We start from the raw sequence: 16018 nt of genomic DNA, 5'->3' as shown, positions 1-16018 counted from the left end.
GGCTAGTGTTGCAAGTTTGCACTTTTTTTTTTTTTGTCTGCTCATTACTGGCTCTATGTTTGTATTTTTCCAATGTTATTCCTAGATCATTGTATTTGGTGGAATCTGAGCCTGTAACCTGACCACAGAATCATAGATGTTAAATTTTCAGCTGAATAAACTTCTGATGTTTGGCAGATTAATACCCATAGTTTTTGTCTGTCTGTTTGATGAGCTCGCCTTACCTACGTACTGTCTATTGCTGGCACAGAAGGTCAGAGCCTGGCAATCCTGTATCAGTCTACCTTGGCGCTTTTTCACTTGCATGCAAGCACGGTGAGCATTATGGTGTCTAAGTGAAGTTCATATGGCAGGCAACTCCCACATGCAGTGCAGTGTCACTAAAAATATATCTTGGGAATACTCATTGGAGTGGCTATCAGCACACTGTAATTTTCTACCAACTGTGCAACCTTCCCTCAAAAGAGACCTGCTTTTTCTTTCATTAGTAGTTCACAGTGTATACCTAATAGCATTGTTTCCTGTAACTGTTTTAGGTGATCTGCCTTGTCAAGAGGCAGATCAGCTTTTTAATCACTGAATGAAGTCTTTGATACCTTGTAGAATTATTCTGTTAAATCATATGTAGAAAACTAGAAGACTGTAGCTTCCTCACTGCAGCTTCTGTGCTTGTGTCCAGGAGGAGCAGTCTTACATGGTGTATCAGTAAACTTCTCTCTTTCAGGCCACTGTCATGAGAAAAATCCAGATGGCAGCCATGACAAGGAGAAATACTTTGATGACCACCACGAGTCAGTTACAGCAGTAGCAGAAGGACACTCTGAGGGAGGTACAGAAGATCCAGAAGTCCTTACTCAGAGTTCAGCAAGGGATCCCTCCTTCTTGAGACTGGAAAGTAAGTCAGCCTTATGAAATCGGTGCTGGCAAATCTATCAGTTTCTAGATTTTTCAGAAGACCTGTCGTCTTTCCTCAAAGAAACTACGTTTTCTCCCCCTCTGTCTATAAAGTGACAAGTAACCCTTAAAACTGGTTTCCTTCTGTTCACTGTTCTTCTTCTCCAAGTCTAAAGTCAAAATGCATTAAATCAAAAAGTGAGATTGAGGTTTAGATGCTTTCCAAGCTAAAGGATGTAGTTTCTTGCAAGGCTCTACAAACGCATGTTGGTTGTACCTCAGTGAATTCTGTATCAGCTGTGCCAGACAGAAGGGAAGAAGAACAGTGTCTATGGTTAAGGTACAGAGAGCTTTATTCAGTGTTTAATGCACATATGTAGAGAAGACACCACCTGTTAACTCCCTCAAACACGCAGAATTCTGGTTTGGAAAGGCAACTGATGAAAGTGGTCTAGAGGTGTTGATTTTTGAAGCAACAGTTGATGCTTCTTTGCAGTGCAGAAGTCTGCATTCTTCAGTCCCCCTCTCCGTTTGCAGCGTGCAGTGTGTAGTCAGTGATGTTTGGTTTGTGCAAGTGGAAAAGTCAGGTCACAGAAGAAAGATCCTTTTTATACGATTTGCGGAAGCAGCAGGAAGAGAATTTTTGAAGTTTTTATGGTATTCCCTCTTAGACGCAGTAACTGCAGAAAGCAATGGTTCGGAAGGAATGGAGGGGTTAGAAGATGATCAGATGTCTGAAGAGATGCTGGCTTTGGTGGATGAGTTTGAAAACTCTTGGCCTCAGGAAGCTTTTGAAGGGGCGCTGGAGGTAAAAGGCCGTCGGATGGACTTGCAGGGAATCCGGGTCCTAAAGAAGGGATCTCAGGATGGACTGGCTAGCTCCTGTTTTGGGGACTGTGGTGATGATGATGAAGCTGAATGGGTAAGTTTGGATGAGTTTACATAAGTCTTGTACCAACTTACTATTGTGGAGGAGGGAAAGATGAGGACAGTTCAGGGGGTTTAACACTGGAATATATATAGGAACTTCCCCTATGGGCCTAAAAGAGCTGGTTCATGGCTTGTGTGAAATGAACAAGGAGCTTTAATCCATTTTCTAAAGGAAAGGCCTCCGCGTCACTAAAAGTGACATCATTTAGTCTGGAGAAAAGGAGGCTGAGGGGAGACCTTATTGCTGTCTACAACTACATGAAAGGAGGGTGTAGCGAGGTGGGTTTTGGTCTCTTAAGTAACAAGTGGTTGGATGAGAGGAAACGGCCTCAAGTTGCGCCAGGGGAGGTTTGGATTGGACGTTAGGGAAAATTTCTTCACCAAAAGGGTTATCAAGCATTGGAACAGGCTGCCCAGGGAAGTGGTTGAGTCACCATCCCTGGAGGTAGACGTGGCACTTAGGGACATGGTTTAGCGGTGGACTTGGCAGTGTTACATTTACCGTTGGACTCGATCTTAAAAGGTCTTTTCCAACCTAAACGATTCTATGATCATAAGTCTTGATTATCAGCAGCAAGAGCTTAGGTGTTGAACGATGCTGTGTGCCTTCAAACTTCTTGCTTACAGTTACGAAGGAGAGAAGTTTCTAAACAAAAGTTCCAGTTAGCATGAAAACAATGAAGTACCTGTTGTCATCATGTTACTAACGAAATAAATAATGAAAAATGTTAGTTCTCCAGCAGTTAAACTGCTTTTCTCCTATGTTGGAGATTGAAGTTGTGTACTTTGTTTGCATGGTGTGATGCAGTTGAAAGTGAGCAGGCTCAGAGAATGGGTTGAGATGGGAAGGGAGGGAGAGAGAAAGATCTCATCTGTATCATCTTTGAAACTGAATCTTTGGGCTAAAACAAGTAGTGTATTGGAGCTGATAACGTTCATGGTGTTTCTTACTGTTAACCTTGCCAATACTGTTCTTTTGGTAGATCACTTTTCAGGTCAAACGTTTAAAGAAGCCAAAAGCTGAAAGCTTGGATCTCCAGGAGCCAGCTGGGAGAAACGGGGAAGAATCGACTAGTGGAGAAAATGAAAACTTTTACCAAACTGCCCTGGAGATCAGTGGACCAAAGATACCTTCTCCTGGACCAATAGGTAACCTGCTGCTTCTAGAGAAAGCAAGTCATTTGCAGCTTTTGTATTACTCTGGTTTGTTTCCTTTGCAACTTTTATATTACACTGATTTATTACTAGCAATATGCGTCACAAAGATTATGTAGTGAAATACGCCTTCTAGATGAGTACGTGGAAAAATTAGAAATCTCTTCCATCTGCACCTTCTTCATGAAGAGTGCAGCATAACTTTATCTGCTGAATGAAAACTTTCTAGTTAATTCCCAGAACTTCTGGGGATGAGGTGGTAAGAGTGGAGAATGAAAGAGGTAGCTGTTGTGAGTAGAAGTAGTAAAAGAGAGAGGGGGAGTTTAATGATCTTTTTCTTAAACTAACTTCTCTGCCCATTCAGTTCTAATCAGATGAGACACACCCCTTCAGGGACAAACACAGGATGAGAGCTTGAATTGCTTGCTTACTAAACATAAGACACACAACTCAAAAACAAGAGGCAGAAAACTTGGTCTAATAAAAATAAAATTTAAAAAAAATTAAGTGTTGTGCTGTAATTGGTTTGGTGATATTAAAAGAAAAAACTTAGAGATTGTCTTCCAGAAGCCTGGAGTTACAGAAGAGTAGAGTTTTGCACCAACATAGATGAGGTGGTTTGGAGAGAGAGGTGGAGTTTTTGCTAGTTGAGTAACAGAATTGGAGAGTGGTCTATTATTGTGGTGCAAGCTAGTTCCACTGGTGTGTTTAGGTGGACAGAAATCATCAGCACATGACTGCTTGGGATGAAGTTTAGAGCTGCTGGAACTTAATAATGCCAAGGAAGAGAACAAAGTAATTGATCCCCATGCTTTTTGTCTTACCTTGACTTCAATGGAGGTAAAATCTTTATGTCATAGGGCTGATATGTAAGCAAAGATGGGTTCTCCAGTACATTTTAGTCATTGACAGTTTGATGACCTAGAAGGTGATACCACGTTTTCAAGGCTTTTACATTAAATCTTTAACAAGCTCCTTTTTTAACATCTGACAACTGTAAGTTACTGAATTAAATATTTAAATAGGGGGGAGGGATTACATGAAAACAGACTATCATTTATGAGTACACACCTGTCCTTTCCTTGATGTATCTTCTCTCCCCTGAGCTACTTTCGTGACTTTATTACATAGCATCCCTCAATTGTAAAGCAGTTGTCTTCCTAACACTCCTGTGAGGCAGGGTCCACTGACATCCTCTTTACAAGAACAAAATCATCAAAAGTTTAAGTAACATATTGGAGGTCACCCAGGGAGTTCCTGGTAGAACAGGGTAATGATGCTAGCTGTCCTGTGTTTGACCGCCTCTCAAGACAACTGAACCGTCTCTGTGTAGTGTTTCCAGACCTCTCGCTATCTTTTGCCGTTCGTGCAAATAAGAACTCACAGTCAGGTAGCTCACAGTGATGGTGATGAGAACTGATCATTCCCCTCTGAAGTTTCCCAGTATTTCTTGAAGTTAATTTTCCTTTAATCAGAATACTTTACAAAAGACATGGTATTACAGATTTCATCATTATTTTGCAAAATTATGGTGAAGCATTTTACTATACTTTGGATGGGAAATAGGATTTGCATCCAAATGGGCAACATTTCAGGTAACTAGAAATAAATACTGAAATACTGCCTGCATATCTAGTGTGATAGACTGGCATGTTGTTAAACTTGGCTTCCCACTGTGCAAACTTATGGCTACAATGAATTTTTCTTATGTTCCAAACAGTTCAGATGTTTGTGATATGAGAGGATATAACAGTTAACACAAGCTGGGTTCCTAGGACTTGGTACGGTATCCACCAAATGTAAGGGAAAGATTTCAGTAGGCTTTGGTTCAAATGTGAAGATCTGGCTCTTGTTTCTCCTAGTGATCTATTTGTTAACATAAAGCAAGTTATTTAACCTTTCCCTGCCTCAGTTAACTCCTCTGCAAAATGGGAGGGCTGAAGTGTAATTGCTTAATAGTTTCAGAAATGTTGTTATCTTGAGTATAAGAATGCAGTAAAAGCCCTTGTCTGTCTGAAACAATATTCATTGCAAAGAAACGGCAGTATTTTTCACCCGGGATTGTCAGAAGATGGAGCAATCAACTTTTATTAGTTTTTACTGTAGCTGTAGAACGTAAATGATGACTCACTTGTGAACTTTCTTTAAGGACATTTAAGTAGAAGCATTACCTGTAAACAAGAGTGGCGATTGTTCTTAATGTGTAGGTATTGAAAAAGTGTAATGAAACATTTTAAAACTCCACCTCCTAATCTGTCTTGCATAGGATCCAGTTCTGTCTTCGGATCCTGCAAGTTCTATTCAGTCCGTTTAGGTTCGGGAATGTTCTTAAAGAAATCTGGCTGCAGGACCGTGAGTTTTATAATATAGGAAATGTGTCTACTGCTCTAAAGTATTTTGTAAATCATTGTACTGAAGTAGAATGTCTTTCTGCTTCCAGACAGTTTCCTCTTTATCTTTTCTTTTTTTTTTTTTTTTTTTTTTTTTTTTTCCCCTGAAGGAAAAAGACGTGATTATCGTAGCCTTGGCTGGCCAAGTCCTGATGAATGCCTGAAGCTCCGCAGGGTAGAGCTTACAACTGTAGCCAGCACATGGCTTGCTGTTTCTGCTAAAAACATTGAGTAAGTATCTTGTATATGAACCTTAAATAAGTTACTCACACAAAGCAAGACAGTTACATGGCCCTCTGTGCATAAACTGAAGATTTAAGTGTTCTTTGAAGTAAGAAAGAACTGCCAGGATTTCAAAGAAGTTTGAAAACATTAGGTGATATTTCATCAATAGACTTGCAAATAAAAGTGCAAGTGCAGATGGAAGATCGAGTTTCTCTTGCTTCTTGAGCTACTCAAATGAGATTCTGCCAGGTGCTGGGCAGTTTACACTCACTAGAGAACTTTGTAATGACTCTTCTGTTTTCTTCTCCTGAATGATTCAACTTGTTTTATGACCTTTGTAGCATTACAGAACACATTGATTTTGCCACACAGCTGCAAGAACCAGCCATGGAACCCCTTTGTAACCCAAATCTACCAGCCAGTATGCATACTTTGGACCACCTGCAAGGTGTCTCTAGCCGGGCCAGCTTGCATTACACTGGAGAAAGTCAACTGAAAGAGGTATGCCAGAGTTGGAAGGCTGTCACACAAAAATGGCCATACCATGGCAGATTCAAGGCACATTTAGTTCAGTGACTTTCAGTGAGTGAATGCCTGGATAAAACTGCAAGAACAATGCAAGCTGAAAGCAATATTTTACCAGAATGTTTTCCCAGCCAGCTATGATCTGGCCTGAGGGAAATCCTAAAACACTGTTAGTGTCTTTCTATATATAGCTCTTGATGGATGAATTGGTGAAAGAAAAGTCCAACTGAGCATACATAAACTTCTACCATTCTTAGTATTCAGTGCCATGGAGTTATAACACTGTGTGATGATACAGATAGTATTAACTCAAGATAGACAGTGATGTTTAGGTTGGAACAGGTTACAGTGTTTGTAAAAGGCTGGGGGAAAAAGCAACCAAGTGAGGGACATCTCTTACTAGGTTCCGGCATCTAAGCACTTGTTCTTCCTCTTCCACAGGTGCTACAGAATCTGGGCAAAGACCAGTACTCACCACAGTCATTAGAACAAGTTGGTACTCGAATAGCCAAAGCTTTGGAAAAGGTACGTGTAGATGAGAAAAATGAGAAGCCTGGGCTTGCTGCTCATGACTGATGTAATGGTCAATTCAGTCTCGAACCGTTTGTCTGAAATCCCAGTCAAGGAACATATTGGTACGTGGAGCAGGGATTTGTGTCTATTCAGCATCTGTAATGCCCTCACAGGTATTTTGCTGAGCTGTATCCTGTGCTTACACTGTCAAGTGTCTTGCATATCTCTCTCCTAAAACCTAAGCTTGTCAAATTTCCCAGTGTTTCCAGCCCTGTAGTGAGCGGTGTTGCTGGTTGTTGATATATATTAAACTATTTCAACAGTTCTCAGTCTTTCTTTTTGTGCTGCATCAACTTGGAGCTTATAGAAAGTTGAGTTAAGCCATGGCTCAACTCTCCAGTTGTGCTCCTGACATGCAGCAGCCACACAGCTGACAGGCAGGGGCTTTGTCTCTTCTCTGCCTACTGCCTCTTACCTTATGCAGTGTTGGGCTGAAGCGTCAGATGTGCTCAGGCAGCGCGTGGTGACTTCAGCTGAGGTCCTTAGTGGCCTTCATCTTGGTAGAAAGCTTGGCTTTCTCTGGGGAGAACCGAAGTCCAGCCTTGCACATGGTACCTGGTCTCTCCCAGGAAAGCCAAGCTTTCTAGCTAGATTAAGGCCACTAAGGACAGCACGTGATGTCATGTGCGCTCAGGCAGCACATGATGACCTCAGCTGAGGTCCTTAGGAGGAGATGATTAGGGACATAATTTTCCCTGGATCTACAAGGTAGATAAGGATGCAGGGATTGTTGTTATATGTTTACAGCTAGTGGGCAGGATGTTCCAAACTAGAGAAATGAGGGCTCAACCAAAACAGTTCGGTGCTCCTAGCCTATTCTACCAAAAGCCATCTGAGGAATTTACTAGGCTGTGAAACTAAAGCCAATATAGCTTTGTCATTCCCAGAAAGTAAAGATGTTAACTCTTATCCTTATGTTAAAAGACTTAGTATACATCTAAAGTGAAAAGAAACTAACTTTTTCTCTTGCATGCTACAGTTCCCCCTGCAGACAGCAAGCTTTATCCAAATAAGCTGAAAATTTAGCGCTGAGAGCAGAAACAGAATTCTCAGTCAGGCTAGCTGTGTTAGAAATAAAATGCAGTTCTTCTGTCTACCAGTCTCATTCAGTATTCACAAGAGCTAATCAAACAAATAAAGATGGCTACTTATCTAATTGCATGTGTGAGCATAAACATTCATTTACTGTATCTGAGTCCACAGAATTCAAGCACATAGTATTTTCCTTTCTAACACGTGACATGGGAGTCAGACAGCTAAAGACACCAAACTTAATCAGCCAGGCGTGTCAGACTTCTGCTCTGAGCTGCGTCCCAGAGCATCCTTTCTCTTTCCAGTGACTACAGAGAGCCTACGAGTCCAATCAGCTACCTTAGCTAAATTTTTTGCTTTATGTTGGGTTTAAAGCTATTTAGCTGCTATTCCTTTCTTAAGAAAATGATGTTGCATTTGGAATTTGTTTCATTTGGCAATTCCATTTACCTGGCTATTGCATATATGTTGGTAGCTGAGAAACTTTTTGCTGCTTTGAAATAGTTTAATGCTATTTTTTAGTGTAACACCCTCTAACTCAATATATCAAATAAATTGGAAGAGTGAAAGGCAGGAATACTTCACTACAGGTGTTTACATGACTGCTTTTGTTCTTCTTTTGCCAGAATCAGACTTCATGGGTCCTCTCTAGCATGGCAGCTCTTTACTGGAGGGTGAAAGGCCAAGGAAAGAAGGCAATTGATTGCTTACGGCAAGCATTGCACTATGCACCCCATCACATGAAGGTGCGTACACATGTGCCCACTAAGATGAAATAATGTTTTGCTTGTCACAATAGAGCTTTCACGGACTATTAAGGCCAACCCTGTGTGTATCAAGTGTCTATAATGTATTAGATATTAGCTAGTTGTGGTGAAACCTCAAGACTTTTCACCGCCTGTTTAGTGTGGACTGTCTCTTTTTAAAAAATAATAGTAAAAAAAGACAACTGCGAAAGAGGTTCAGTGGAACTCCCTGCAGTTCAGTGGGTTTGACACCTCTCTGGGCAACACGGGCTTGAACCCTCTTATATAGGACTTTGAATCTTCATCAGCCTTTGTCTGGACAAGTTTTCTAACCTAAGATGTGGGGAGTATATCTTCTGGTTGTGCTTTTAAACAGCGGTAAGAGGTGATATTTAAACCAAGAACTTAAATGCTTAAATCTTAAGTGTTTGGGCTCTGAATCTCAGCTGCACACTACTGCCTGACTTTGTGCAACAGTTCTGTGCTTTACTCCAAAAAAGGCAGTACTTTGGACACAATCTTCTGTTTAGCGTTTCAGTTTCAGAAGTTTGTATCCTTCACCTTGCCACATGGTATGCTGAGCGTTATAATGCCTGTTCTTATACACCAAGATCCCCCTTGCAAACTGATAAATGCAATGGAGGCTCCTCACTCAACATTGCAGGTTTCACTTTGGGACCTGAGCAACAAATTGTGCAGCACTGCAAAATATGTACTCCTTTTTGAATCTTGGTCTTAAATCCTTTTCTGAAAATCGAGAGACAAAGTAGTTTACGCTCTCAGGATATTGTTAGGAGGATTTAGCCATTAACGGTAGAAATGCCTCAACTCAGAAATGCACATCCTATGTATCTTATGTCCCCTATATTTCTGTCTCTTTGCACTTGTCCTTTCAAAACAAGGTTGGAATCACGATCTAATGCAACAAGCTCTTGCTTATTTTCCTGTCTTTCTATGTAACTGGAAATGGTTCCTCAGAAGTGGCATCCTTAACTGTGTGACTTGTAAGGGTCAGAGTATGAATTGGAAAGCGTATGGTCTAGTAGCGCTGTTTTCTAGAAATGTGATATAATGTTGCTTGGGACTGGGTGACTTTCTGAATTTGTGCCTTGTTTTTATCCTCCATGCTGAAGCAGCCTCCAGAGAAAACTGTGGGTCTTGTAAAGATACAGCTGCAACTTGAACTCAGTGAGAGTTAGCGCTGAATGAACAGCTATTTAATGTTTTGGTTTATCCTCCTCTTTGGTTTTACGCACTCTCGCTACTTTCTCTTGCCTTTCTCATGTAAATAAAAGGTAATTAATTTTCCGGTGGGCTGCTTTTGTGATTCTGACTTCTGTAATATCTGCTTTGCAAACATGAATGACTTATCCACCAGAGGTACTTCCTGCTTTGTAGAGGTCAAGGAGGCAAGGATCAAATACATTCAAAAATTTTTTTTATTGTCCTGTTGAGGGCACCTAAGACTTGCTACTAAGCAGTATTTTTGTCCTTTGAAGGTGTGAAGCTCAGCTCCCAAAGAGTCTGTTATGGCTGTCAGGGCTCAACAGTTTTGTCAGTCAGACAAGGTCACAGTCGGGAAATCCAGGAAATAAAAAACATACCATCAGTGACTAGCTGAAAAAAATTTATTTATAGCTGTTACCCAGCATCATATAGGAATTCTGTGGCAGAGGCAGGATAAAAAGCAGTGTGTCAGTTGCACTAATGGTTAGACCCTTTTTTCACTTCCCTGCTGTTCCCTTTTATTCATATTCCTTCCCCTGTTATGCAAGAGCTGAAGGAGGGTGGTCAAACAGCTTTTCTTGTCTCTGAGAAGGCATCTCATCTTTGGGGAGAAAAGTAGTGTAAAAGCATCTAAAAAATAAAGGTACATACTAGGACACTTAAGTGAGTTAATTTTTTAGTTGTTTGTGCAACAGTAGTGTTTGTTACTATTGTGAAGAGATGTGTGTATGTGAGCTTTTGTTGTTTAAAACTCAGGTCGAAATGCCCTTTTATAGTAAACTAGGTCTGACTCATCCCTGTCAAAGTCACCAGATAGCAGAGTGGGCAGTAGCCAAGTGAGAGCAGCCAGGTGGTGGAGTCTTCTGTTTGTCTTGCTGATCCCGAGACAGTTTCAATGGAAAGAATCTCACTGTTTATCGCTTGCTCTTCTCTTCCAGGATGTACCACTAATAAGCCTAGCAAACATCTTCCACAACGCAAAACTCTGGAATGATGCCATCATTGTGGCTACCATGGCCGTGGAAATAGCCCCACACTTTGTGGTGAATCATTTCACACTGGCAAATGTCTACGTAGCAATGGTGAGTGTGCTGTCACCCAGTTACGGCTTGTCTTTGGTATAGTGTATATGTGTGTGTGTATGTGTGTGTGTGTCTCTCTCTCTCAAAAAAAAAAAATTCTTACTCTCATGAATAATTTTGGAGGAGCAGCACTCAAGAAATTGGGGTAGGATCAACAAGAAAGAATATTTTTTTGAATGCCAAAACTCTTATTATTCATTTTACTCTTATTACTCATTTAGCACTTGAAGGCCAATATTTTTATAAGCTGGCTTCAGAATGCTGTCTGCAAAGGTTTGTTAAGACAGTAGCAAACAATTGATAATTTTGGTTGACTGCCCATCTAAACACAGGATATTTTTATAATACTGGAAAATTAATGATAAATTGGGTCTCTGTCCTGAAGAGCTGAGTTTAGCATAATAAGTAAAACCCCATTCACAGCTGTGATGAACAAACACAAAGGAAGTCTAATTTCAATATCTGGATTATCACACCCAAAATAATTCACAGATGGAACTCAAATTTCTTCATACTGTCTATATATTCTAATCTGCAATTTAGCTTTCAGTGCTTACCCTGAACACAAAATGTTCATTCCTTTTATCTTACTAATGCTGGATTGGTTCTTGTGTGTTTCATCCTTATCTTTAGCAGGGCCAGTTTATTTGAAGGGTAAAAAAGGCACCATTAAACTGAGACACAGCTGATATATATGCCTGTGTCAAAAGTATTTTCAATTACACATATTCCTATGTATTCCTGCCAGTTTTCAGCACTTGTCATAGATTTGCCCTTAATGTTTTGCTCCTGTGGTTGAGGGGATCACGGAGATAACAGGGCAAGTTGAGCAGGTAATCATGTATTATGGCTATCAGGGTTGAGAAGAGTCAAAATACACAGTACTGTCAAATACACAATGGAAACAAACTGAAGAAAGGCATAACTTTGTTCTATTAAGGTATTATTTCTGACAGTTGTTTGAAAGAAATGAAGTAGAAGTTTGATGCTTGAGTTGCCAGTGTCTTTTTAAAGTTAGCGTAGTGCCTAAGGATAACTTCATTCTCCCTGGATCTGAGAGGTGTCTCAGTGAAGCCCCATACTGACTGTAGCAACAGGGCAAAATTTATCTTCTGGATCAAATTATACTAACATAAAGACAAGTTAGTTTATTTATGTCATATTTAACCTGCTGTATTTGAGATCTGACTGACCAACAGGTTGTAGAAGATGTCACGCTAATTAATAGTAGAGCATTATAGAGGCCAGCATTCCTTTATTTGCAAAACTTTTCAGTAAGTTGCCTTACAAAGGGGAAACAGTCGGCCATGTTAAGGACTGAGAGCTTTGGATGGATGCTGTGGAAACTATTGATGTGGGAATCTAAAAGAACATCAAAATAGTATCAGATCACAGCAAATGTAAATTATTACATCTAAAAATGGAAAAATCTGATTCTTGTTTTCATTGCTGTTTGTCAGTGCTTCCACAACCTAATATGGGATTTTCTGTGTAATTCCTGTTGAAACGGTATTAAAATACACTTTTTCAAAAATCAAGACTTTACAACTCGCATTGATCTAGTTAGTGTTTATAATGTGGCTAGAAATGAATATTATCTCTACTGTACAAATTAAGTTACTGAGAAAAGGAACTTAAGAGAACAAAAACAGTGTTGAAAGTGACTGAAAAACCTGGAATGTTTTGGGTCTTTTCCCCTCTCATTTTTCTTCTAATACACTATTGGATGTTGGCATGCTTTCCTAGTTAATAAAAAAGCAGAGTGGCATAGGTAATTAGATTTCAGCTATATAAAAATAGATGTTATTTCAGCACAAACACTTCTTACTACCATTCTGGAGTCCAGCTTATCAATTGAAATTGTGTAGCTACTGTATGCTCTTGAAGTTTTGGGGTTTTTTGTTTGGTGGTTGTTTGTTTTTTTTTTTACTTTCTTTACTTCGAGTAATCTTTTAAAAATAATTTCAAGTTCTTTCTAAAAAGTTAGCTTCTCGGCAGAGTTGATGTTTTTGCGTTGTCCGAGATTTTAAAGCTTTGACGCATGTAAATTCTGACTGAAATCTGTTTTTAAAAGTTACTTTTACAGGAAGAATGCTAAGATCTGCTATTAATAGGAGAAGGCAAGAGCATTGGTCAGTAATGCTCAGCAGTGATTTTGAATCCCTTCCATGGAGTATGCAGGATTGGGTCATTAGCCCAAGAAAATATCAGAGTTATGGGGGGGGTGGCGGGGGTGGAATCCTAAACCACAAGGATTGGTTCAGTTACCTTTGTGCATACCATACTACTCAACTACTTAGGGCGGGAAAGGCATAGAAAATACAAGTGTTTACTGTTTTTTAGAATCTGACTCTCTGCAATCTTCTTTCTTTCTTTATAGGAAGAGTTTGAAAAGGCAATGAAATGGTATGAGTCAACACTAAAACTTCAGCCAGAGTTTGCCCCAGCAAAGAATCGAATCCGCACCATTCAGTGTCATTTACTCATGAAAAAAGAGCGACGGTCTCCGTAGAGATCAGCATCTTTTTCTTTTTTAAAAAAATGTCATTATTCTCTATTCTGCTTTTAAGTGTGCTAAGATAAATTGATGAATCAAAATTTTTAACAAGACTTTTAAAAAGAGATGGGATTTGGATCAAGGGTTCTTTTATTTTTTTTTTTCCTCAAATATAGGAGCATCTTTGGAGAAAATATTTCACAGACCATAATTTTAAAACATCCGTGTAAATATTAAACCAAGAAACTTCCATGAGTCCATGACCACCTGTACCAGGACCCAGGCACTGTTAGTTTTTCCTTAATGCTCAGATTGGCATCAGCATCCAAAATAACTTGCTTCATGTCTTACGATCTAAGTCAATGGAAATGCAAAGCACAGACCCGTACCAAATAGTAAGAAGAGATAATCAGCAATTTGTCCATCTGAAACTCATGCTTTGTCCAGTCTCGTTCACTCCATACCACATTATCTGCTTTTTTGGAAGGAGAGGGACAGGATTTTAAATGTTTATAAAAAACATCAGGAACATCAAGCGTTTTTTTAATTGTTTATTTCTGTCAGGGGATGAGGAGGGAATGAGGAGGAGGGAACAGCAGGACACTAAAGTGGTTTTTAATCTTACTTGCAGGGAAAAAAAAAAATCACTAAAAATCCCAGTAAGATATTTCATATTTGTCTATATATTCATAGCCCTCTGCCTCCCTGAATGGTTGATTTACTAATTCTTTGTTCACTGTATTTTTAGCCATTTCAGAATAAGGTGCAAGTTTATGCTCACTCTGAGCCATACTTTCAGCTGCCGAGGAGGAAGAGGGAGGAGGTGTCAAGGTATCATCAGCAAATAAGTCAGGTGGAAGATTTCCAAATCAGTTCTCTTTGGTTGGTGGAGGACATGATTCTCCAGACATCATTGTTGAATCAACAAGGGCACATATTTGAAATAAAATAAATTGTTTATGACCAAAACACAGCTTCTCCTCTAATCTGTGTGTCCTGCGCCGTTTGCAAAAGTCTAGGCTTGGGGAGCTACAGCCTTTCCTTGGGAGCAGAGAGACCTGGGAGGCAGCAAAGCCTTTAACACTCCTGATTAGACAATGGTTTTCTGCGTATCCATGGAAAATTCCCTGCACAACTGTCCCCAGCTCCTTTTCTGTGGCAGAAGGGAATAAGGGAAAGGTAACTAAATCAGCTGTCTGTCACGTAACCTACCCTCCAGCTTTTAGTGTTAAACATACTGCATAGTGATTCTTTTTAAACAACTAACAATGTTTATGAACTTACTTTTTTTTTTTTCCCCCCAACCTTTTCCAGTAATGCAAATTAAGAGCAAGTATGGCAGTAGTGGAAACTGACGTTAACATAATTTTTTTAACACTGTAACTTTTTACTTCATAAAAGGATCCGTGTATATTTTTATATATAAGTGAAGATGAGCAGTTCTAATGCAAATTTTACCTCTGTTTTACTGCAGGTAATTTTTGTTCATCTAGAAAGTCTGAGAGAGGTATGAGCAAGTGCTACTATTGGGTAGATTTTTATTAAAAATAGGTGAATGTGTTAGATTTTTTGTCACCAGAGCCAACAAGCATGTCAAAGCCTTCCCCTCCCAAGGCTACTTGAAGGCTGGATGTTATTGACTGGAGATGGACATAGCTACATCTCTATAAACACCAAGAGGAAGATCACCTTCTGGAAGGTCTGATACACCAACACTAGGATCACGGACTGGGATAATGAACTACAGGATTTCTCACACACAAGTGTGGGAGGGGAAACCAGTAAGGCAGGTACAAGTAAATGGAAAGAAGTTCCATCTGAGCTAGAAAAAAGTTAGAGCAAAGGCTTTTCCTTGAACTAAAGCACTGTGCAAGAGAGGCTGCTTTTATTCAGTTTCATTAACTTATCTGCTTTACTTTTATAGTGGTTGATAAATACTTGGCAGTCACTTAGGTATATTTGGTAAATCTTCTATTTCACGTTGTAGTTTTAAAATGTAATACGCAAAAACTTCTCTTGGTACAGAGGATCCACATTACTACTTGGTTTCGTAATGTGTCATATGGTCAAATCAAGTGATTGCCACATGCTGAATTCTTTTCTACTGCGTCTGTCTCACTGACGGTGAGAGATGCCGGGATTTAAGTGAAGAGTAACACTGGTCTATAAGAACCTAAAGCAGCAGTATGGGGAGCACAGATGGTCATCCTTGGTTTTGACAACAGATGGAATTAAAATAGACCTTTTCTGGATCACCAAGGATTATGCTTACAGACGGCACTGATGGGCACTTAAAATTAGCCATTAATACTCATGTCAGTTTACATCTTGCTTACTGCAGTATTTATTTTTTTTTAATTAATACAGCAAGGTGCACTGTATACAGACATCATACAAAAGGCAGGAACACTAAGCTTTGTGTGCATGGCCATACTGTAAATTGGTATTGCCACCAAGGAGATAGCAGGCTTTTGCTCTTCTTGCTCTGTTTGCATTTCCAGAGAACTTGCACTTGCACTTATAAGGTTCTTGAAAACTGCAGTAGTCTGACTTCATGTAATTTTTTTCTGAATCTCAGTTAAGTACTTTAAGGGAATGTGTACTGCCTTACTCTCATAAAATTTGTATGTACAGCTGTTCATTTGCTACTCGGCTACTGTATGCTGTATCTGCCATACAGCTAATTTTAAAATAGCCCATGCTTCCCTCTGAACTGTATTTTCAGAAATTTTAGGTAGTTAC

The 16018-nt window shown here is 39.6% G+C and overlaps 1 protein-coding gene across 2 annotated transcripts in view; it reads left to right on the top strand.

Annotated features, from left to right (window-relative positions):
• The window catches only part of TTC17 (tetratricopeptide repeat domain 17), a 61845-nt gene extending 47600 nt beyond the window's left edge, over positions 1-14245 (top strand). For both annotated transcript variants that reach the window (XM_030041023.2, XM_041128917.1), the window contains 9 exons: positions 725-895; positions 1566-1816; positions 2808-2973; positions 5480-5600; positions 5936-6095; positions 6561-6644; positions 8351-8470; positions 10636-10779; positions 13160-14245. In XM_030041023.2, the coding sequence (XP_029896883.1) occupies positions 725-895; positions 1566-1816; positions 2808-2973; positions 5480-5600; positions 5936-6095; positions 6561-6644; positions 8351-8470; positions 10636-10779; positions 13160-13291 (1349 nt within the window). In that variant the 3' untranslated portion in view covers positions 13292-14245. The remainder of the gene's footprint in view (positions 1-724; positions 896-1565; positions 1817-2807; positions 2974-5479; positions 5601-5935; positions 6096-6560; positions 6645-8350; positions 8471-10635; positions 10780-13159) is intronic.
• Positions 14246-16018: the final 1773 nt, after the last annotated feature.

Source organism: Aquila chrysaetos, chromosome 2 (assembly GCF_900496995.4).
Source record: "Aquila chrysaetos chrysaetos chromosome 2, bAquChr1.4, whole genome shotgun sequence".
NCBI classification, from domain to species: Eukaryota; Metazoa; Chordata; class Aves; order Accipitriformes; family Accipitridae; genus Aquila; species Aquila chrysaetos.
Note: the sequence above shows the minus strand (reverse complement) of the source record. Positions and strands in the feature narration are given on the sequence as shown.